A 25,332-nucleotide genomic window follows, 5' to 3' on the forward strand; every position below is an offset into this window, starting at 1 on the left:
CACCTCCCTTCCCTATTATCAGACCTGCTGTGCTGTTGGGAACTATAATCTTTACCTGTAATTAAAAAAAAATATATAAATAATACTTCTGCTTTGTGCATAAATACGATCATAATTTGCTACCCTATAACAGGCAGGAAAAATGAAGCAAATTTGTTAACACTTTTTTTTTTTTTTTAGAAAGATAAAAGTTCATGAGTACAAAAAAAAGTGTAGCTCACCACATTTTGTAATGCTTTATGTCAGTTACAAATGTACGACAGAAGGGATAGTGAGGGGAATAATAAAAAATCGTATTTATAATTCTTCCACAGAATGTTTTACCTTTAGCTTAGCACAGTTCAGGCCAAAAGATTTAAACAGATGCTATGCTAGTGGTGAAAGAATGTTTAATATTGTATCAAACTGAACATGATCATCCTGTATCTTTCCCTTCCAGATTAAAGTAGAAGATTAACTTCCTTCATACAACTGGTCTAAAATCACCTTTTGCCTTATAACTTATAAAATAATAATAAAAAAATAAAAGCACTTGGCAAAAGCAAATATAGCAAGGAATGGTTGGATGATGTGCTTAGCTCCAAATGTGACATGAAATTAATAGCTCAAACTTTCACTCTCGCCAGTATATAGAAATATATTATGATAAAGATAAAATGTTATTCATCTTATGCAAATGTAGCACCATCAGAGAAGGGAGCACTTGAAAGGTAAAATTTGTTTAACTAATAGGATGTGTCATTTTTACATGTTTTATTACCTCTGCTGAAATGTTTTCAGTGAGGAGCATTTCCCTAAAAGGACAGATTTTTCCTCTCATTTAAACAAGTTTTACACTGGTATAATGTTATTAACTGCAGATTAACTTCCAATTCACATTTTGTGAGTAGAGAATCAGGCCCAAAGAATTAAAAATTCAACATAGCGTACAGGTGATTTTTCTCACATTTGTTTGCAATATACATTTCTTTAAAAATATTTTTGATCTTTTAGTATACCATATGTCTTATAATACTCTGTTAACACAACAACTTCTCTGCACAAACCTCCATATACACTGGCATACTGATATCCACTCATTCATACATGAAAGTTATGTGTAGTAGAAAGTTGCGGATAATAGTTTTCAGTTTTGAAATTATTTTTACTAAAAACTGTCATTTCAATATCAGCAACAATAAAAACATGTAAATATAAAAAAAAATTAAAATGATTTTCATTGTTTTGACATTACCATCTTATTATTCTAATTTCAAGAGGCTAACTTTCAGATAAAATGTCTTCCCTAGAAAATAAGCTTGTTCTAGTTTACCCATCCATTTGTTTTAGGTTTTAATAAAATACCAGTCACCTCAGTTCTGTATGCTGAGCGTGTCAGCCAAATCTTTAAAAGGATGATACATTTAAAAAATGGAGAATGATTAATATTTTCCATTTAATAAAATATGCAAATTCAGCAAAACAGTAATCTAAAATAACAGATTTTAATGTTTGAATTGTTTTGCATCTAATTTGAAGTTTTTAATCTCTGACATTTCAGTTACATTTCATCATTACCAAAAGACGTTATGTAAAATTAAAGAAATAAAAGCATAAGGTTCTTATTTATTAATAATGAGCTAAGTGCAGTTCTGTGCTCCAAGACCTAAATATCAAGGAGCCTTGGTTATATTCAAAATTGTCACTGACATACAGTGTGAACTTGGTCAAACCACTTAACATCTCTATTGATCAGTTTTTCCATCTATAAAATGTGGATAAAAATACTCACATACAAATTATGTGAGATCTAGAGATAAAAATACTAAATAATTGCTAAGTATTTTAGCTGAAACCTTCCTATCTGTTTTTGTTTACGTCTTCGGAAATGCAAAGTTATCAGCTCCTCAGGGAACATAAAATCAGCCAAGACAACTCAATAATGTGGCATTTATTTTAGTATATATTTTAAAGGTCTACGGTTTTGTGCCACATACTGAAAAAAACCTTACCTGACCCCAATGGTATATGCAATGCTAAGCTCCTTTGGGGGTTTGCGGTACCTGTGACTTGTCAGCTTTAGGCACATTGTGCCATTATAGCCAAGCAGGCAAGTCAGTGAGATACCATGGTGATGGGTGCAGTATAAAAGCCTAGTTGGAAGACCGAAAGACATACTGATTTAGAGGATTTAAAAAAAAGAACAAACCCCATCATACTAAAGCTCATTTTGAACCTTTTTGGGCTGGTACTTATCAGAAATTCCACTGGAATCAGTGGGTGTCTCACTTAAATACAGAAGTCAGACTCAGATCCTACCTATGCACTTTTGAAGGTTAGATTCTTACGGTCAATTCTAATCAGTTAATTTTGACTGGGTACATTTTATTATCATGATTCAATTGTGAGTGTTTTGCCATTTGCACACACAATATCTAAGTAAAGTCACATGGTTTAGTAAAGTCCCTTTTTTACATTTTTCATAAGCAAGGCACATTAACTCTCTCAAGATAACTTTCCCCCCCCCATATATGTCTATTTAATCCAATGACATTTTTAGTTAATTAAAAATCATTCAATATGAGTTTAATTTAAAAAAAAAATGAGTTTCAGTCCATCTACAGGCATCCTCCGAAGTACTTTTTTCACTGCTACTCTAAAAGATGACTTGGCAGGTAGGATCTACCTTAAAACTGCATTGTGGGGCTTCATATCTATTGTGTCTCACTGATTTCATATAAAAATTTCAGTTTACACATTTTTTTAAATACATGCCAGCCCTGCAAACTCAGCATGGAATCTGAAAGCCAAAAGGAGTTCATTTTGGAGAGTGCCTCATCACCAACATTAAAGGCTCTGGAGGCAGAATTTTGCCCCCGGTTACAAATGTGTAACCTATTGGCCTTAAGTGGAGTTGCACAGATGAAACACAGCACATAATTTGAAGTCAGTGGGGTTGCAAAAGTATTCTGTATTAGGTATTTAATTGAACTATTCTTGTCACATGCAAAATCCAGTTCACTCTCCCATTGTTATGTTTGATCTGCAGGACTGTCAGTAGTAAAAAAAACAATAATAATGTAATCATGTAAGTAACTAGATATGACTCTAAATACACAGAGCAGATCTGCTGAGTAAAAAGGTGTCAACTTTATAGTCACTTTTTAGTGTAAAACCACAACTTCAGTTCTCCAATAAAAGCACCATAGTCATTGACAATAAGAAACATCACCATAAGTATTTTTAAATGTTGAAGATAAATAGTCAACAATTCTTAAAAATACAAACTTAATACACAAATTATTACCATTTATTTTTGGAGAAGAAATGTGATCATTATTGGATTCTATACATTATTATACATTTTCTACCTACTGAAATAGAAAACACGTTCTATTAAGTATCACATTCTTTTAGAAATAGTGAATTACATGTTCTCATTATTAACTCTTCTTTAAATGATGATCCCTTCAAAAACTGGATTTACTATTATAATCCCAGTGAGGAATAAATTTTGTTTGGATGTATGAACACATTTAAAAACACATCTAATATTGTCTAAAGCTATTCTAAATGAAAGTTTTAAAGAAAACTCCAAATTATACCAAAATTCAGTTTTAATATAACAAAATAACTTTTCATCTCCCTGCTGACATGGGATTCTTTTCTTCAGTTTTGTCCTCTCAAGTCCCAAGTGATGGGACTTCTTTATGGAGATTATTTAATAACCTAATACATCTAATTGTCAAGATGTTTTTTCCGGCTATTCAATATAGTTTTTTGTCTTAGTTTCATCCCATTACTTTTAGTTATAACCCACACCCTGAATCTCTCCTAATAATTCCTCTCCTTCTTTCAGAGTAGCAGCCGTGTTAGTCTATATCCGCAAAAAGAAAAGAAGGACTTGTGGCACCTTAGAGACTAACCAATTTATTTGAGCATAAGCTTTCGTGAGCTACAGCTCACTTCATCGGATGCTCACGAAAGCTTATGCTCAAATAAATTTGTTAGTCTCTAAGGTGCCACAAGTACTCCTTTTCTCCTTCTTTGACATTTATACACTTCAGCTAATTGCAATCTGTTATTCTCTCATTTTACCTCTCTCCTCCCACCCTGAAACAATTCCACCTCTTTCCTCCCCAAAATAAATGCATATTTCTTCCCTTAAAAAAAAAAAAAACTATTTCACACTGATCTATTTGCATTTTGATCTCCAAATTCCACCTCTATCTAATTTCTCTGTCTGCCACGCTCACCAGTTCTATTTTAACCACTCAGAACTCCATCTTGACTCTGCCCCACTTACCCCATCACAATTCCACATTGTCTTCATTTTAACTAACTTACTGTACCTGGGACTACTAGACAGCCTGGCAGAGAGAGATAGGGCTCACTCACTCTAGCTACTCTGATTGCACGCTGAATGCACTGCTACCATGGATCTACGAGATTTCTCCCAGGGTGGAAAGGGGCTGCATGCTACCTACTCTGGGATGCCATAACTACATCAATCAGGGGTTTGGATTTTTCACACCCCTGACTGATGAAGGACACCAATACAGTAAAAATGATACACAGCATATAAAAATGTCTTTCCTGTGTTACAATCATCTTAGATTACTATAACATAAAGGAATTTTATAGATCTATTTCACTTTTTCTCATTATGCTCCATATTTACTATTAGTACTTAAGTCAGCTTGACAATGAAACTAGACTGGTCTTTTTGTACTAAATATAACTTTGTTCCCATGCACCGTACAGTGTTGCAGATACAGCAGGGCAATATTTACATCTACAAATGTCACAAGCTGTTCCAACCAGCCTAAGCTGGCTCCTCCCCCACCCATGATCTTCAGGGCCCAGTCAGTCCCAGTTGCTAATCCTCCATTCAGCTGAACCTATACTTCTCAAGGGAGGTCTTTCATTTTAGCACGAAGTTACTGATTTTCCACAAAAGTTGGTGTCTACTTTTATTCTTGAAAATTTATTTGCATCAGAAATGAAGACTCAGAACTGAGGTTAGGGGAAGAGTTATTTATACTAAAGGAAAGAATCCTTAGTGTTTTAAGTTTCCTGCATGAATAATTATTTTGTTGTCCCTCATTTTGGGTCTTTGTCACCCACTGCGTCCCACATTTGGGCCTTGACTATTTGAGAGGTCTGGCTCATCGCACTTCTGACACTTCTCCCCATTTTCAGCACCTGAACACTGACTTTTCTTTCACAGGAAAATAATAGGAATTCTGTCTCTGCTCAATTATACATATGGTCACACTCTTCTCGGAAGTATTTAGCCATTGACAAATCTATCTTTCCAAGGTAAAATGAAAAAAAGCACAAAAATTCTATGTACAGGAACTCCTTACTTAACATTGTAATTATGTTCCTGAAAAATGCGACTTTAAGTGAAACTACGTTAAGTGAATCCGATTTCCCCATAAGACTTAATGTAAATGAGAGGGTTAGGTTCCAGGGAAATTTTTTTCACCAGACAAAAATATATCCACACACACACACAGTATAAGTTTTAAATGAACAATTTAATACTGGTACACAGCAATGATGATTGTGAAGCTTGGTTGAGGTGGAGGAGTCAGAGGGTCAGATATTTCCCAGGGAATGCCTTACTGCTAAATGATGAACTCAAGGGTTAACTCTCACACTCTACAAGGCAACAGGAAAGGAGGGAGGACAGACAGAGACAGAGACACACACCCTGTGTGTGTTTGAGAGATAGAGATGTGCATTTCCCCTTTAAGTATGCAGAGTGGGGTCAGAAGTACTCTGCCTTCTTAATTAGATCAGCAAGCTGAGACCAGATTGCAGCTGCAGCCTAAGGCAGCAGCTCCCTCTGTCCATGTGTCCCCCCTGCTCTATGGAAGATGGGGTAAGCGGGGTGCAGGAGCATGGGGGAGGAGGACACCCTGACATTAGCCTCCCTCTTCTTCCCCCCCCCCCCCCACAGCAAGCAGGAGTCTCAGCGAGCAGCTCCAAGGCAGAGGGCAGGAACAGCACATGGCAGTGGGGGGAGAGATAGCTAAACTGCTGGCAAGTGATAGCCCGCTGAGCAGCTGCTGCGCAGGGAACTTAGGGGAGCGGGGAGCTGATAGGGGGGCTGCCGGTCCACCCTGGTTCCAAGCCCCCACCAGCTAGCTGCAACAGGCTGCTCTTCCTGCAAGCAGTGGACAAAGCAGGCGGCTTCCATACGACATCAGAAGGAAGCATTGCACAACTTTAAACTAGCATGTTCCCTAGTTGATCAGCAACGAAACAATGTTAACCAGGATGACTTTAAGTGAGGAGTTCCTGTTTAGATCCTTCTTCCTTGTATTAACATAAATCAAAAGTTTCTGAGTGGAAAAGAGGAAGAAACTGAATTCTCCATGATACATCGTTTTAATAACATACAAGGAAATGTCACATCTCTTCCTTTTTCTTTTTTCTGTGAAACATAAAAACAACGTTACCTACTTCATGTATTAATGTTTCATGAGTTTCAAATTACACTTGTAGAGGAGTGTTCATGTACTTTGAGTAGCTTCCTTTACATGTCTCACTTTTTTATAATTAAAAAAGAAAAAATGTGCTGGTTACTTACTGAATTATACAAGAGCACATAAACCTGGATTTTCACATTGTTTAAGAACCTATAGTGTGTGTAGTGAATTAATCATTCACACATACTAAGCTGTCATTCAGATGAAACATCTTTCAGAAGAGATGTAAAACTGAAGTCCTAACTGCTGTGGTCAGTAAAGATCTTATGGCACTTTTAGTAAGAGCTGTGGTGTTAGTCTCAGTCACCTGGCTGAATTCAAAATAATTTCATGCTGCCTTTCTAAAATCACCATACAGTTTCAGTTCTTTATTTCTTGCTCTATTTTGTTGTATAGTGGTGCACAAACTGTTGCCACCAATGCGCTCAGATATGGCTGTATTTCACAAATGACTGAATGTTTACTGTTTATAAAGTCCAGTAATTTGAGATGCTTTGGTTGAAGGACTTGATATAAATATAAGATATTATTATTACTGGAATTGCTTAAAAAAAAAGAAACTGTGCAATAATCTGGCAATGAAATAAAATAAAATAAAATCTTTAAAGGCCAAATCCAAGTCCTATCTAATTCATTAGCAAAACTCCTACTGACTTTGATGGGATCCGTATTTGACCTTAACTCTGAGCCCCAATTTCTAGCACCAGGTCTAATTAGATATCTTAGTAATTGAATGATACTCAGAGGAGTGGGGAAGAAATCATCATCCCCAAGCGCAGCAGACCTATTCCATGGAAGCTACTATTGCCTACATCAGGTAATTAAATTTGTCCCCCACACAGGAGATGGAAAGGAAGATCTGTGCAGTAGCAGATCCCTTGTACCGCCACCTGTTGCCCTCCTTTTACTGTTTGGGGCTCGCTGCCAATCATAGAATGCACACCTACTGTGTGTCTCCCCATGTCCTATTCAAATCCCTTGTGCTGTGGAACCTCAGTGAGCATGCAAGAGGGAGACTGGGTATGTCACTGAATAGATAAACTATTTTAGCAGCTCTCCTACATATGAACAAAATATGTTACCCTGTTTGTACTTTATATTTACCTATAAAAATTAATTTAAAGTGTAATTCATTAAATTCAGTATTACAAAACACAAATATTGTTAGCAAACTTTGGGAACTGTTTTACATTTGTAGTAGCAAAATAAATGTGAGATTTCATTTTCAAAAAGATTATTTACACTTTTTAAAGAAATACTGTGATTCAGATTCTTTGGTCTGGCTGAGCTGTACTGGGAGCTAATGGAAGGTAGGACAAAGATGGATTTCAAACAGCTTGATGATTTCCCAGCATTTTCAAGGCCTTTGGGTGCTGGTTTGGTCCCGGAATTATGCCCAGCTACCCCTGGTTCAAAGCAATGCCACAGCCTTGCTCCCTTTTCCTGAAACAAGTTCAGTTGCAAAGAATTTGGTTTAGAGCTATTGCGCTAATTCTGCACTGCCCAAAAGAATCCTTAAAGAGCTGGATCCATTAGCTTTATGGCTGCTTTGTGGCACCAGAGCGACACAAAGTCTTTCTAAATGATATGCTCTAGTTCAACCAGAAGTTATTGGGCTTGATGCAGGCATCACTGGGTGAAATTCTATGGCCTATATTATGCAGGATATCAGACTAGATGATCTTAATGGTCCCTGCCTACCTTAAAGTCTATGAGCAAGAATTAAAGCAGTCATAGCAGTGCTGAAAATGTAGGCCTTCAAGTACAATAGGAATTTTCAAGTTAAGTACAAAATGCATATTAAAAAACGGCATGTTAAAAAACAGAACAAAACATAAAAGATGGTCTATTTATCACCATTAAGTCTAGTAAACAGAGTTAATAGATAAACAGGCTAAATATATGTTTATATGCTTTTAAAACACCTGAATGTTTAAAATTATAAGAAGAAATTATTACATTTAAATTTCATTGAGATGAAAAACCTGCAGTTGGTTAAAAAGCATGTGACTCTCACTGAAGCTGACTAGAAATTGGGTGTATAGAAGACCTGCAAGTAGGGTGACTAGATCACAAGAATAAAATATTGGGACACATGCTGGGGGAGGGGTAGCCACAGGGTCACATCCCCCACTGGAACTATAGGGGAGGGGGGTGTACAGCCCTAGGAAGCTGCAAGGGGGTGCACACAGCCCGGCTCCAGTCTCCGGGTCCAGCTCCCCCTGCAAGCCGCGAGGCCTGACTCCTGCCACGAGTTGAGGGCACACGGCCCGGCTCCAGCCTCAGACCCATGCCATGGGTCAGGGGGCCGCAGGTTCCCAGCTTACTGCCAGCTGCATGCTGTGGGTCGGAGGGCGCAGGGTCCCAGCTCCAGCCCCCGCCACATGCTGCAGGGCTCTGGCTCCAGCTTCCATTGCATGCCGCGGGTCGGGGTCGCACAACCCTGGCTCCAGCCGCAGCTGCAACTCAGGGGCGCATGGCCCTGACTCTCAGTGCATGCTGTGGGGTCACACAGCACCGGCTGTGGCCCCCACCGCAAACTGCGTGTGAGGTCACACGGACCCGGCTCCAGCCCCGGCTGCAAGGGAAGGTCTCGTGGCTGGGGCAGTAAGTTGGGGCATGGGAGGAGGGGTTCAGGGTGCTGACTCCGGGAGGGAGTTTGGGTGCAGGAGGGGGCTCAGGGCTGGGGTTTGGGGTGAGCTTACGTCAGGCAGTTCCCCAGAAGTGGCAACATTTCCCTCTGGGTCCTAGGCGGAGGTGTGGCTAGGTGGCTCTGTGTGCTGCCTTGCCGGCAGGCGCCACCACCACAGCTCCCATTGGTCGCAGTTCCTGGCCAATGGGAGCTGCGGAGCCAACGCTCATGGAGGGGGCAGCACGCAGAGTCCCCCTCGCTGTCCCTGCACCTAGGACCCAGAGGGTGATGTGCACTTCTGGGGAGCTGTGCGGAGCCAGGTAGGTAGGGAGCTTGCCAGCCCCACACCAACCAGAGGCCTGGCAACCCTACAATACTGGGACAAATGGCATCCCGATCGTACATAGTTCGGGACGTGGGACAGAGTTCAATATCTGGACAGTCCCGATTTTATTGGGATGTCTGGTCACCCGACCTGCAAGACATCCTAAAAATGCATTACAAATTTCCTCCTTCAGTACTGTTGGCTAAACAATAACATTTTTGAATGACACTCCAAACTACATCTTATTTTTATTGTCAAAATATTTTAAAAATTATCCTATTAAATCCTACTAAAATGAACATTGCTTTCAGCGAGAGCTTTTTGTTAGCTTCCATAGAGTAAAAGCTGTCAGTATTGAAAGCTAACTTTTAAAAAGGATTTAAACATATTTTTCTTTACAAACACCAGGATATTACTCATGGTGACATAAGCATTCTGTTAAAATATTATATAAAAAATCTTATTAAAACAGCACTAAGAATTCATTTATTGCTCTTTATCAGTCAGTAATGAAAGCTTGTGTTGTTAAACCTGTAATAATAAATTCTCCTGGGTTAATGTGTTTCTTATGACAAATCATTTATTATCATCATCATTAGGGACAGGAAAAAATGAACAAGCGATTTGTTTTTAATATTTAAAAATGACCCATAGAAGATAAAGAAATACCTTTAGGAAATATGATATGACGTTAATACATAAAATGAAGACACAAAAATAAGGCTTAAGTTCGTATTCAATAGCTCCACCCTGCTCTGTGGACACTGATCAATATCTCAAGTACAAACAGCTCTAGTACAGTGCGTAGAGGTCTACCTGCTACAGCTAATCTTACAAGATATTTTTCATCATATCCATAATGTACAGTACATAGCAGAATCAAAACATACAATTCATATAATAAAGCCTACACAACCTGGGGCAAATCCGGTGCTATGTCTCCCCAAGGCTGTGAAGGTCCCCAGATGGAACAGAATCATTTAAATTCACTCTAAAGTGTGGAGGAGGAGGAGGAGTTGGGGAGAACATGGAGGGGGTTGGCTTCACTGTGCTGTGGAGCACAGCTCACTGAGAGCTTCTTGTGGCTAGGCAGATTGTAGAAAGAAGTGGCTCTTTCCCATACACAGACTAACCAGCGTATAGTTCCCTAAAAGTACACAGGAAATGTAAGAGCGATTGCAACCAAAATATTCTTATGGAATTCCATAGGACACAGCCCAGGTGATCAGGTTGCTTATTGATTTCCATCTCCTGAAAAATAGTAACACTAATAGTTACCTGCAAATTTCCATGGGTTTTCACTGGCATTGCTATCTATATTTTTTATAATGTTTCTTATCATGCCTGAGGTTTATATTAGAAAACTATGGCAAACAATTGAAAAAGCATCATGGGATAACAAACTTGAATAGACCATAAGAAAATGTAGTTAATGTGAAGTTATAAATAGCTCATACATTTTCTCAGATAACCTGAACTCAGGAGCAATATCGACTTCAGGAATGGAGAAGACTGCATTGATTCTTCAAGATCAAGTCCAGTGACTTTCATAAAACTAGCAGAATAAAATGTCATTCCCATCTTGAGAAAATTTCAGTGTTTGCCATTTAAAAGTCAACATTTACTAACAGTTATACAGAAGTATTTGCGTTTTTTAGTTATTTTTTATGCTAATTATTTTGGAACGCACTCTTTCATCAACTGTCTCTCTAGTAACAATCAAGGGAGAATTCCTATACTCATTATTTATTTTCCTAGCAGAGAAGACAAATTTTTCTGCCAAGTGTTGCCACACAGATTATCTAATACTACCTCAGTTGAAATACTTGACCTCAGGAGCAGAAGAGCTTCTGTAGAGAGCTACATTGAGTTAAAGCTTCCTTGGACTCCTTGAAGTGTTTGATCAATTCATCATTCAACTGTTCTTCCCAGTTATTTCTTTGAGGCAGAGGACATTGGTGAGAGTCTCCTAGTGAGCCCAACCTGAAACTAACATTTTCAAAGCAGTGAAATTTCAACCCTGAAATGCTAGGAAGACAATCTCTTTGTCTTTTTGATGTACATTTAGGTTTTGCTATGGTCTCCCCTTGGGACATGGTAATCTGAGGGACATATTTTTCTCTAAGAAGGGCAAGATTAAAAAAAGAAAAAGAAAACACTATGCTGATGGAGAAAAGAAAAAGATTCTGAAAACAAAAATATTATTTTAGTATTCATTCACACGGATCCACTATTTCTCTAGACTGATTTTATCTGGAGTATATACAAATCTTTAATATATGCAATACAGCCTCAATGTAATTTAAATATTTAACTATACTGGGCATATCTGTTATCTACTATACACTTTCTTTTACTGTAGTGTAGTTGCTAGGCTAGTTTTTCTTTCCCATAATAAGATTGCAACTTTGGGGCCATTACTATAAAATGGGGGGTTAGAACAGTCTCCCTGGAGTGACAAAAGTAGTATGGAGCTAGTGCAACTTCTCAGCTCCGCTGTGGTTTGGATGAAAGAGAATCAGCCTTTTCATCTGGTGCTGATGTGGTTCATGTAAGGACTCAGTCTCTCTCTGTACAAGATTTAATTACATCCCTGGGATAGTGATCAGCATCTGGGTGTTAGGTCATGGTAGGATCTGACGTTTACAGTTGAATTCTCAATTAGGAAGGTAGATGATGATCTCATTGAAACTGGGCTCTTTTTTTCCAGGATTCCCTACTATCTTTAGCCAGTATCCTTGTCTATTTTTAAAAAGTCATGAGCTGTGATTTTCAAAAATGGGGCCTAAAGTTAGACTTCTAGGTACATATTTAGAACTCTAAATACAAGTAGCCTGCTGAATGTTCAGCACTTCTGAAAACCAGACCATGTACTCAGTCCATTAAAAATGCACTCACCAGTCTAACTTTTGGCACCTTTTTTTGAAACTCCTGGCCATGACCTTTTCTGCCAGTTTAGAACTGAAGCCGTGTTCCCTTGTTCTCAACAAATGTGTAACATTAACAGTCAACCTGTGAACCATTGACCAGAGAAGCGACTCGTCTGTGCATGGGCAAAAACTTATTTCCTCCTCATATAAGTACACTGAAACCAACACAGTTCATGTGAGAATGAAGGATACTGTCACAGGTAGGCATCACATTCTGAAAAAGGGTTTACAAAGAGTAAAATGAATAGAAACACTTTCATGAATTCTTAATTTCTTTAAGTAAGAAAGATGGCTGCCTCTGCCATCTTTCTTCAGAAGTAACACTAATATGATTGTAGTTGAACAATTTAAAAGAGGCACTAAGATCTAACTCTCTCAGAAGAGATACTAACTCCCTCCCAATGACAGAAAAATGACAGAAAAATAAAACTCCTAATTACTGCTCTCTCACAGAAGATAGCTCTAATAATCTCTAAGCTTGGAGGAAAGGGAAGAACTACCACCATAACACAACACATGACTATCACTTGCTTATTTGTGTGGGAAAATAGGCATATTCACATCCAAGGAACAACTCAAGAACAAAATAATAAAAGGACATCATCATCCCACAACTTATATGATTCTAAAAAGTGCATGAAAAAAATAAAGTAAACAAAACAAAACAGCAAAAATGTTTCCCTACACAGGACAAGTATATTGCCCTACTCTATTTGCACTAAACTAAAGCCAAGTATTAGAAAGTCACAGCCAAAACAACCTAATGGATAAGTATGTTCATGAAATAAAACAAATGAAAAGGTTCCGAAGAAGAGTTCTATGGAACAAGAGTGTCTCTCTGTTATAGAGTTACGTTGATTCAGTGTTAGAGTTACTCCATCTCTGCCTCTGAAAATTACTCTTGCAGCACATATGTAGTAAACAGAACAGTCCCCCCCTCATCTTAAGTGATACTCATAATGAAGGGAAGGAATATTGTTAAATATGACTTATTTGACAGAGTGCTTGTATACACACACACACACACACACACACAGAGTAAATGATGGTGAAAGACAAATTCATTATTGCATTATATTCATATGAGCATTGTGAAAAATATGACAAGTCTGGAGGGTAGGAAGTTAAATTGCTGTATCTAGATGAACAATTATGGTTTTGTATTAGGTCGATAAGGTTGTCTAATAATATATACAATACTCAACATACAGAATTTCTGATTGTATTCTCTGTTCTGCCAAGCTCCGCTAAGTATAAGAATGACGAAGTGACGGGATGCGAATCTGACTGTAAGCTACTTTTGTGCATAAGTTAGAGCAGCCTGATTTCTATTCTGAACTACATCTGGCTCTCCCCATCTCCCTAGGGTTATTCACACAGCTCAGAATAGCTGCAGTGCAGCGGAAATTTGGCCACAGTCCCCATGCACCTATGTTACTGGCTGTGACGAAGGCTGTGTAGAGCAACTCTGTTGGTTCTACAGCATGTGAGGACTCCCCCTATCTTGAGGATCTCTTCCAATGGCTGCCTCTGCTAGCTTTAAGATCCCTTACATCATTCTGGCAGTGCAAAGGGGCAGTAACAGAACAGACAATTGTCTTACCGTCTGCTTAACTGTTAGAATGGGAAGTTTATCTAGTAGGAACTACACAATGTGTTAACAAAGACCTATCTCAAAGATGTCATTAATGAAAGAGGAATGGAACAGTTAAAGAAACAATAGCTCAATATCCATAACTCTTAAGGTTAAAAAAAAGTTAACTGGCAGAATCTATATTAGAAAAGGAATGTAGTTTCACTAATGAATGCACGTCTCCCAAGTATAATAACCACCTTTGATTGGACTAGGGGACTACATAAACCCATAATGGTAACAGAGACTTTTGACATGTTGATGTGATGAGGGTCTCCTCTCAGAGACACTCTGTGAATATTTTCTCTCAGAGGCTGTCATGGTGCTCTCTGACAAGGGTCAGAGAACAAAACAAGCTAATAATACCAGAACATTGGTCTAGGAAAATATTTCAGTATTTTGTAACTAAGTTACAGGACAACCTAGTACTTACCATTGTATTTGTTTAAGCGCGATTGTATTTGCAGTCACCTTTAATTTTATTACTTTTGTTCACTTTATTTTTGTAAACTGGCAATGAAATGTTCATTGAATCAACACAACCTGAACTGGGTTATGGAACTGTGGTGATAACTGAAAGGCTTCTAAGAGAGAAAAACATAACTCCTGACATTGGCGGAGGTAGTGCCAGAAATTAGTAACTATTTGGTTATAAGATCAAAGGCACGGAAGAGGTTGTGATATCCCTTCCCCAAAAATGCAACAGAAGAGTTGGTGAGTGTTAGGTGGGCCAGTGGTAAAAGCCAACCTCCCTGATAGGTAAAAAGTCCAGTTACAAGTAGGCTGGAATGAGAGTAGATGACTGCATTCTCCTCAGGAGCCTCATGAAACGGAAATGTGTATCCCATTAAAGCTAGCCCAGTGAGGAAAATTACAAATACATACCACTGAACAAAAATTCTCCAAATATATTGTCTCCACAGATCCACACTTTTGGGGATATGTTCCTCCAAAAATGGGGATCTATGTAGCCATATTTCAGGAAAGGGAAACTGAGTAAAAATAAAACATAAAAACAAAGAAATGGTGAGGATTTTTGAATTGTGGGCAAGAACGATGAAAGCCAGGTGTGCACAGCTATTGAAGTGTTGCTACTGTATGCATGTAAATACCTGTGGTTAGCTGCTCAGCTAGTGTAAATGGGCACATGGTAAAACGGCGATTTGCACCAACTGTTCATATACACATACATTTGCACACATGCAACAGGCATTTATACACCTAAGACAGATGTGTCATTATTTATGTACATCTAACTTTAAAAATATAACTCCAAAAGAGTAAAGGCAGAGTCATCAGATTCATTTTCGGAATTCACGGCTTCTATAGGTTTCCTTTCCTTTTTCCTTTTAAAGACATATATTTACCTTCATCTGTTGTCTTGACCTCTATTTCTACTACCCCACCACTATTTTTTCTGCTGTAATGGATTTCAATTTTCTTGTATTCTGATGCAGATGTTCTTGTTAGTGCTTAGTTTTTTAGGAACCATAGCTCTGATAACGTCATTTTGAAAACAATCATTTTAAAACACAAAATGAAAAACATCTGTCTCCAAGCACTGATAAAAAGTGAGGAAACCAGCAGCTCTAAATTATGCTTTTAAAATATTTTTCTCTTTACAAATGCTTATTGACTGCAGATTTCAATACTGTTCATAATATTTTTTCTTTTTAATTGAAAAAAAATAATTAGAAGTAATAAAGACTAATTGTATCTAAGAGCAGGTGGCGGTTTCATTTTAAAGAAGGGCTTAATTTCGCCAATTAAAGACTAATTTATGAGTATGATGTCACATCCATGAAGCATCAGGTTCATAGGGTGGAGGTTAACTCTGAATTGTAAATTTTTATAGTAAAACACTGCCTGTTTGCAAGACAGACCTCAATCTGTGTATTATAAAATATTTATAGTTTATGAAAATTCTCAAACCTGCACACAATATAAAGTCATTAGTATTGGTGCCACTTCATTCAGCCATATTAACATTGGCATTCGATATTGACAGCAATGGGTATTTTATTCACGGCTTACACGGCAAACCAGATCATATTTTAAATAGAAGTAATCTAATATTATAAAAATGACAAAACATTCCAGAAGAAAATTACATATTCAGAAACTGGTAGTGAACTACTCATACTTTATTGATATGGTTTATCACCACCAAGGACTCATAGACACATTTATTTCTTATATTTCATTACTACTCCTTTACTTTTCTTACTTCTAAAAAGTCAGAGTGGCCAAAAGGAAAGACTGTGTGAATGTTTTGGAACAATCAATAGTAGAGCAAGAATATTTTATTTAATAATTGACACATTTTAACTGACCTATGATACACATTGTACTATACTTACACTACTACATTGGCATTTGAAAGACAAGTGTTGAATGGTATAAAACATGGATTATAGATATATCTACAGTACTAACAACATTTGTAATTCGAGACTAAAACATATCTAATATAGAGAACGTATTAAACTAATGCATCAAGGCATCACATATGTATGCATTATACAGTAGAACCTCTGATTTACGAACACCTTGGGAATGGAGGTTGTTCGTAACGCTGAACAAACTATTATGGTTGTTCTTTCAAAAGTTTACAACTGAACACTGACTTAATACACCTTTAAAACTTTACGGTGCAGAAAAAAAATGCTGCTTTCCTTTTATTTGTTTAGTAGTTTATGTTTAACACAGTACGGTACTGTATTTGCTTCCGCCTCCCCCTCTTTTTTTGGTCTCTGCTGCTACCTGATTGTGTACTTCCGGTTCCAAATAAGGTGTGTGGTAGATTAGTCAGTTCATGACGCTGGTGTTCATAACTCTGAGGTTCTACTGTATACTGAATTATCTTCAAATCGTTCATGATTTCTTACAAATTTAAATTCAGAATTCTAAATCTTACACAGATTTGCCATCTGAGTTGTAATTTGTATGTCACTGTCTTGCACTCATACTTTCCCATATCAGTGTTAGAAAAATAGGAATAGGTTATTTTATCACCAAAAACTAAAACAAAATATTTATTTAGAACTTGTATATAATAAAGACAGCTATTAATGTCATATACAGAAATATGTGTTGTGCAGCAATTCAAAGTCTAACATTATTTGTTAAATTGCTATTGAAAATATATTTGAAATGTCTGGCATGAATTCTCTGATTACTGTGGAACAATAAAAGTAGGGATTCATTTAAAGCCAAATGACACTAAGAAGTTCAAACACAAATGAAAGATAACCATATGTAAACTGAGAAACTTCTTTAATCAAAAACTAATTATCAACTATTTCTTTCTATTCCTATCATAAGGAGCTGTAACTTTGCTTCTGGAGCAGATATATGCATTTTTTGTGAAGCTCATTCAACTAGATATTCTTGCACATAACATGATCAATAATTCCTCAATGACCTGCTTATCTTCCGACATGGTTTCTTCTTCTGCATCATTTAATTGCAAATAAGCACTGGTCTGTAGAAGATCTGTAAGGAATTCTGTTCTGCTTCACTAGAATCTTTCCCACGACATTAATCACAGTTTAATTTCATCATTAATCTACTCCACAAAGCAATAACACTTTAAAAGGACCTTAAATGGGAGACTGCATTTCAGCATCTCACTGGTAGAGGGCATATGTTAATTTAATATCCCAAATTATTACAATTACGATTAAGAAAATAAAATGGTTTGAATTACTCTTATTACATTTATGCACTTGGTAAGTGAACAATAAATAACTATAAGAAAAGTTGTAGGAGCACGAAAATAGAACAACATATTACAGGGGTGGCCAAACTTACTGACCCTGCAAGCTGCATACAATAATCTTCAGAAGGCCAAGAGCCAAGGCGCACCTGCTGGGACTCGAGGCTTCAGCCCCGTGGAAGGCACCTGCCAGGGCTTGGGGCTTCGGCCCCACTCCTATGAAGACTCCCCCCACCCCCCCTGGGCAGAAGTCCCTACCCCACCACCGTGCTGCAAAGCGGAGGTCCCCAGCTCCCCGCCATCTCGTAGGTGGAGCTTGGGGGTACATGGGGGGCTTCGTGAGCCGCACTTCAATGGTAAAAGAGCCTGTGGCTCATGAGCCAGTTTGGCCACCTGTGACATATTACATTAGAAATGTGAACTAAGCTCTTACAATGCAATGGAAATTGCTAAAGTGGAAATTTTCAGAATTTTTGAGAAATTATAAATTTAAAATATACTTTTCCCCTACAGCCCCCATCCCAATAATATATTCCAGATTGGAATGAGTGCATAATTTGGCATTCAGCATTTTTATTACTGATGAAGATGTGTGAAAAAGAGTGAGACCAACATGACTCTCACAGCTCAGGTTCAGTTTACAGGTTGCCACTTAGAAAATGAACCAATACCTTTTTAATTGTAAATTGAGCAAATTCAACATGGAATCAGTGAGAAACATGAAACCTCATCATACCATTTTGAGTGTCACTTTTCCGAGAAGAATCACACTTGAATACAACTGATGGTACCAACATGCTCTGCTTCAGGTCTACAATAGGCAATTAGAGGAAGATGACCTTCCAAGGTAAGTTGATTATTTTTACATACATAACTTGCCGAATATTTACAGGACATAGCCCTACAATGTGTGTTCTATAGTGCAGAAACACTACAAGCTACACTATCCTACTATCCAAACCTCTGTAGTACCCTGTCATCTGCTGCTGATGTATGGAATTTCCTGAAGAGTGGGTGAGGACTTCTAGTCTTTGAAAAAAATGAATTAATGGAAGAGACCAATAAGACCCCTAAGCAACAAGATTGGCCATTTATTTACCTTGGCCATTATTTTTTAAAAAGTGGAACATGTGAATATGACTACAACTTACAGAGTAAAGTTCATAAACAAATATTGCTATTCAACTGCATTTACTTCTCTTTATCTTTTTGCACAAGGCAAGTTTGCTTTCCATTGCCCTACATTGCTAAAGTTAATCAAATGTCATTTACACCACAATAAAATTACCTGTAGTTCTAAAACAATGACAGTTTATGGAGAGAGCAATAACAAAATGATCCACAAAGGAAATGTAACAAACTTAGTACCAGACGTCAATAGCATACAATATTATGGAGGTACTGCTTGTGACTTCACAGTGAAGGAAATGTTCTTAAAAGGGGGTATAAATTACTATTTTAAGAACTGTTCTAAAAATGGTGAAGACATTATTCTTATTCTTTACTTGTAGGTGGCCTTTCAGTGTGAAATTTCAGTGTTTATTTGTATGTCTTTGAATTATGTAGTTTTTGTTTGTTTTTCTATAACAGCTTTTAATAGTAAGTGATGTCTGGAATTCAACAACTTAAAATTCATTCCTCTACTAATTTTTGCGTAGATATATAATTTCTAAAAATATATATGTAAATTGTCAAAAAGTGGTGAGTCTGCCACAGATGAATTTCAGAGACTACTTCCTATTGAAAATTATTGTATGAAACCAAACAAAAAAAGACATAAAAATTCAAAAGGCATAAAAACTAACGCTATATGAAGTTTCACACCGACAGACCACCCATAACTAAAGGATAATTTCTTCACCATTTTAAGATCATTTCTTAAAATAGGATCAAGGGCGACTGTGTTATTCTTCATAACTGAAAGTTTGTGTGTCAGCAGTGAATGAGGAATAAAATCTTCACAGAAACTCATGAAGAATTATCCATTTTCAAAATGGCTGCCTGAGGAAGACACATGGACTGAAAAATTTCATCCCAAATGGTTAAAGTTTGATAAAATATAAACAACTGAAAACAATGTCTCATACTGACAAGTGTTAGGCATCCTGAACTACACGCATTACTATCACCTTAAAAAACAATTCACCATGTTAGCATGTGTTGATCCTTCTCAGGAACGTAAAGGGGGTTCTGGTGACTCACAACAGTGGCTCAATAGCCCAACTGAATGTAAGAGAAGTAGGGTGGCACTCTAGAAAGAGCTTTTGACTGAGAAGCCTGGAAGAAAGAACACTAGGAGCAGCTAAAAGTGGGGAGAAAGTTTGAACGTACTTAGTTTTCTTATAGTTAATTTCTGTGTTAATAAAACCAGAACTAAGAACAGGGGGGAGTTTGGACTATGTTGTGAGCAAGTTACTTACAGAATTACATTTTTATTTGCCATCTATTCAAGAGTGGTTTTGGTTAGAATTGTAACCCTGCAATAGAAGCATCTACATATCATATGCATCTGAAACAGCACGTTACCTGCTACGTGCTTTTTTTTAAAGCAAGATTTTATTCTCCTCTCAACACAGTAGTGATGATGTAGGAGGCAGAAATGACAGATTGATTTACATTATCATTAGTCTTGAAGTAGCACCTAAAGGCCCTAGCCTCACTGTGCTACACACTGTAAAAACATATAATTAAAGCCCCTATCCTGAAAAATTTACAATCTAGGTAGATAAAAAAAGTATGCTGAGAAATTGCTTCTTTTAATTTATAATTATGACAAATTTGATATGAAGTAATTGATAGAAAAATAAATTCAAAACATTAAGATGTCAGTTTTCACAGATCTTTCTGACCATAAAAATAGCATGTCCTTAATAAAAGAGAAAATATGACTGGCTGTTGTTCTGTGCATTCATTCTCTAGAAATACCCAGTACAACTGGAGCATTACTGTGACCAATTATCTGGAAGGTATGCTGAAGGAATCTTGGCACAATAGGAAAAGCATAAAACTTTCAATTTAGGACAGAATATAAACCCAAGCAGGTTATAACAGCAATATTGCTCTTGGCCCCTGGGCATTTCTAAGGTCATTACTAAGTGGCTAAGGTTACAATATTCCTGCTGGTCAGTAATTCCTTGACTGTTATTACCTACAGGAATTCTAATTTACTGTCAGAAAAAGTAACAGTGAAACTAACCACATGCACAAGAATAGAAAAAATGATGCTTATAGTTTCTGAATAAAATGTGAGTTCACTTTTTTTTTTTTTTTGGACAGTAGCATAACGGATATTAACAGGGGCTGACTCAGAGTCCACGATTACCATGCTACAGGAAAAAAGGGCTCATCACTAGTGTAGGCAGAAAACCATCCTCTTACTCCCCACAGTGCAGGGAGTCAACCACCTTCCTCTTTCTCCTCCTCAGAGCTGCTTCCAGGGGCAATGAACCCACACATTGCACGTTACTGCAGGCAATATCCCAAACTGGTCATCAACACAGGGCAGACGATCAGTTTGGGATAGTGCCTGCTCTAAGGTGCAGTGCATTGGTTCATTGTCCCTGGAAGCAGCCTGGGATGGAGATAGTGATTCCCTGAGTCACAATTGCCTCTTTGTCTCCTTACTACTCTGGAGAAGGAGTCAACTGTGATGTGTCTATACCTGTTGCAGCTTACCTGATGCTATACAATGCTCTGGCACAGCTATGCTACTGGGCACATTGAGAGGGTGTAGTCATGGCTCTGCCCACTCCCCAACCCCTGCCCACCTGCAAGAGTGAGGAAAGTAGCAGTTCCGCTGACCCTGCTTCCCTTTGAGCACAAGAAGCTGTGGTATATTGAAGAAGTACAATGGGGTAAGGGGATGGATGTCTTAAGCACCTCTACTCCTTTGTGCCAGTACACACGATGGACCAGATCTGGCCCACATTAAAGATCCCTGACTTTGATTTAGTCACATCCTAAATTTTCAGAGTTGCATGGAGTTAGACCACAGACCTTTCATTAAAGTCAACAGGAGTTGTTTGTTTAAATCTTGTACAACTGACAACTTAAACTGGAAATGATATCTCTAAGTCTGATACACCAATCTGAAACTTACTATGTCAGGTAAGTGATAGGCAAATAGTGCCTAAAAATTTAGCACTGAGACTATGTTATGCCCTGTGTCTCAGGAATTTCCCAGCTGAAGTTTCCACAACACCCAAGTAGAGAGGAATGACACAGAGAGAAAGTGAAAAAATAAAATAAAGACAAGTGACACAAATACTAAGCACTACCTACCTACATATCAATAGCATAATCAATCTCAGAGTCATTTGACTGGCACATCCGAGAGGGAGAAATATAATTGAGAAGGTAAAAAAATCATTACACCAAACAGCAACTGCTGGGATGTATTTATTTTCAACTATTTTTTATGCACCAAATTCTATGGCATCTGAAATATGCTGTTTCCAATCCATAGGAGTACACAAGTATGGTCAGCAAAAGTGCATCACTTGATCTCAGCCACTGCAAAATTATAGGGAGATGTGGAGGTTCTAAACCAACAAGGATTTATAATACAAAACACTTGACTTACACAAAGAAACAGATGAAAAGCAAATGCAGTTCATAGCACATAGCTTTAACTCTACTCAGGAATTGGTCGCAGACAAAGACATTGAGGCCCATCATCCAAACAGAACTCCCAAATGCTAGTTTCAATCCAGTAAACCAAGGTAACCATAGAAATTTGGCACCTACCCTGGACTCCTACCACAGAATGAATAGTAGCCCAGAAAAATGGATTTCCTTAGTTCTTTCCAGATAATATACCACAAGTACTAATGATTACCCTTATGTCCAGAGTGCACAATCAGCACTCTGTCTTCAGACAGAGAACTCCACCTTCTTATTAAATTGAAACGGAGAGGTCACATTATGCAGAAACGAATTAACAATCCATAAAACTACCTTATTTCTGTTGAACACTAAGGGCTAGTCCAACCTACAAAGATATCCATGTTTTTGTAACTATTTTAGGCACTCTCATTTGCCCAAGTCACAACACTAGTCTAACCAATGTGTCAAACAGGTCTGTGCATCTGAGCTTATCATGATACTTACCCACGGATGTGTCACTGCATTCTGGGAAAATTTGGTTAGTCATTCAACAGTGTCTCAGTCAAGGATATAGCACCTGGATGAAAGGACTGCTATTATCAGCAGCTGAAGCTATGTAAACCTACTGCAGGGAGAGCTGGGAAGCAAGAGGACTGGCTAAATTAGGTGACCCAGCACAGCTAAGAGTTACTATCAACAAAGAAAACTTCAGTGTTACAAACCAGTTACAAGATAACAGTTATCTGCCGAGTTAGGCAGCTGACAAGAGCAAACCCATTAGCTGCCAGTTATCAATCGAATACTGGTATTAACCATCGGTAAGTGGGGACACAAATCATGTTTTTAGAGGCAACCACAGAACTAATGGGTTATAAACTCAGTTAAAACTTTTAGTATAGAGAGGGCTTTCGAAGGTTGAAGATCAAAAAGACAGAGCTTTCTGCTTACCAAATTCTTTCTCAGAGACGGACCACAAAAATAGCATTTTAAGAGAGGAAAGACGGGGGAGAGATAGGGACGGGGAGCTCAGTGGCCTATGGGGGGACTAGAAGGAGTGAAAGACTAGGTTTAGATTCCTGGAAGGAATGGCATGCCTAATTGGGCTGCTAATGAGGGAAGCTACCCAAATAAAGTGGATGACCACCAGACAGCACTGATGGCAAGACCTATATATCAATACTTCTTTGAAGAATATTCAGATTCTAACTAAAGGGACCATGGAATTTATACAAACACCAAATTAAATCCACTTTTCATATTCTACAGTAAACATAGAACAATATACACTAAAGAGAAAAGCTCTTATTTGGAAGGTTAAACCTAGCTATTATGTTGGAAGGTTAAACCCTCACCAATTATTTCATATTCAGATTGAAAACTGGGGCAGAGGCCAGCACATGTTTATGGAACACTATACAGTATGTACAAAGTAGGCCTATTTGGAGTAAGTGGAGGTTAGAATTATGCTTTAAAATCCCTTTAATGTATAACTCTCCACTAGAACACGCAATGTTTTAACACACAGGGGAAGAGAAAGGATCTGTCTAATGTTCCTTGTGATTGTGTCCTGCAAATAGATGAAAGACAGTTTTTGGATTTGGGTCAAGAAAAGAACTGAGAACATCAACTTGAATAACTGTTCAAATTCAAGTTTCTGATCTACATCTTCAAAGCTCTCCTTAGGTCTGGCTCATGTTAAGTGAGGGACCACCCCATTCTATGAGATTTTATGGGTTGAATTCCTGTTCAGGAGACAAAACAGTTTCAACAATTGGCCCACCACAACTATAAGACTCTTTCCCAGAAATAATCAGAACAGCCATGAACCTCCGGCCCTTTGGAATGGAATGTATCTTTTTGTGCTCACTTTAATAGATATGTAAGGTGCTCAGATACCATAATAATAGTTATGATATAAGAACACAGATGGATGGCCCAACAGATAGCCTGCCAGAAGGGTGCAGCTATCATGAAATGCCTAGATACTAAAATGGTGAAAAAGGATTTTTCAAACCAAATATTTTATAAATTTAGGCTTTTGGGGGGAGGGCGGGGGAAGGGATGAGCGGGTTGTGAATAATTCCTGAGCTGGTATCTCTGATATCTGATTTGGACAAATCCTCTTTAGATCCCGAGTGCTCCACAAACCATTCACTACAACTTCTGCATTATTCTTTATTCACAATTCAGTGTGTGATTAGTCATATGATATTGTTTCTGCTCCCTGATTCAATGACAGACTTTTCAACAGGAACATAATGAATGATGAATAGCAAATTACAAATTTCTGGTATGAATTTGTTAAACTTCCAGGGTTCACAAATATTTCCAGATATACTTGTGCCTGTCTGAGTGAGTAACGCATGGTCTGAATAACAACAAAATTAATTAGAGTAATTCATCCACAAATAGATTTTCTCTTTTTTCATTATTTAACCTGCCGTACTTGATCCTCTGGTGATAGGCACATTAGAGAACGTCTGAGGAACAGTGGGGGTTGGGAGGGGGAAATAAACATGGGGAAATCGTTTTACTTTTCCTCGGACGTTCTTATCAAATGCTGGAAATAGCCCACCTTGATTATCACTACAAAAGGTTTTTTCTCCCCGCTGCTCTCCTGCTGGTAATAGCTCACCTGACCTGATCACTCTCGTTACAGTGTGTATGGTAACACCCATTGTTTCATGTTCTCTGTGTATATAAATCTCCCCACTGTATTTTCCACTGAATGCATCCGATGAAGTGAGCTGTAGCTCACGAAAGCTTATGCTCAAATAAATTTGTTAGTCTCTAAGATGCCACAAGTCCTCCTTTTCTTTTTGCGGATACAGACTAACACGGCTGCTACTCTGAATCCTAATAATAATAGCTTTGCACTTCTAATGACCTATCAGAGCATCAAAATATTTTAGAGACAGATAGTTAACAATTAACTTCTCTTTTAAAGATGGGGAGCTGAGGAACAGGGAGGTCAAATGCCTTACCCATAGTCAAACAAAAAGTCTGTGTC

At 37.9% G+C, this 25,332-nt stretch overlaps 1 protein-coding gene across 6 annotated transcripts in view; it reads right to left on the minus strand.

Annotated features, from left to right (window-relative positions):
- NOVA1 (NOVA alternative splicing regulator 1) overlaps positions 1 to 25,332 on the minus strand; it is a 221,099-nt gene that overhangs the window by 3,016 nt on the left and 192,751 nt on the right. For all 6 annotated transcript variants that reach the window (XM_048852672.2, XM_048852671.2, XM_048852677.2 and 3 more), the window contains one exon: positions 1 to 55. This exon is cut by the window's left edge and continues 3,016 nt beyond it. In XM_048852672.2, the coding sequence (XP_048708629.1) occupies positions 1 to 55 (55 nt within the window). The remainder of the gene's footprint in view (positions 56 to 25,332) is intronic.

Source organism: Caretta caretta, chromosome 6 (genome assembly GCF_965140235.1).
Source record: "Caretta caretta isolate rCarCar2 chromosome 6, rCarCar1.hap1, whole genome shotgun sequence".
NCBI classification, from domain to species: domain Eukaryota; kingdom Metazoa; phylum Chordata; order Testudines; family Cheloniidae; genus Caretta; species Caretta caretta.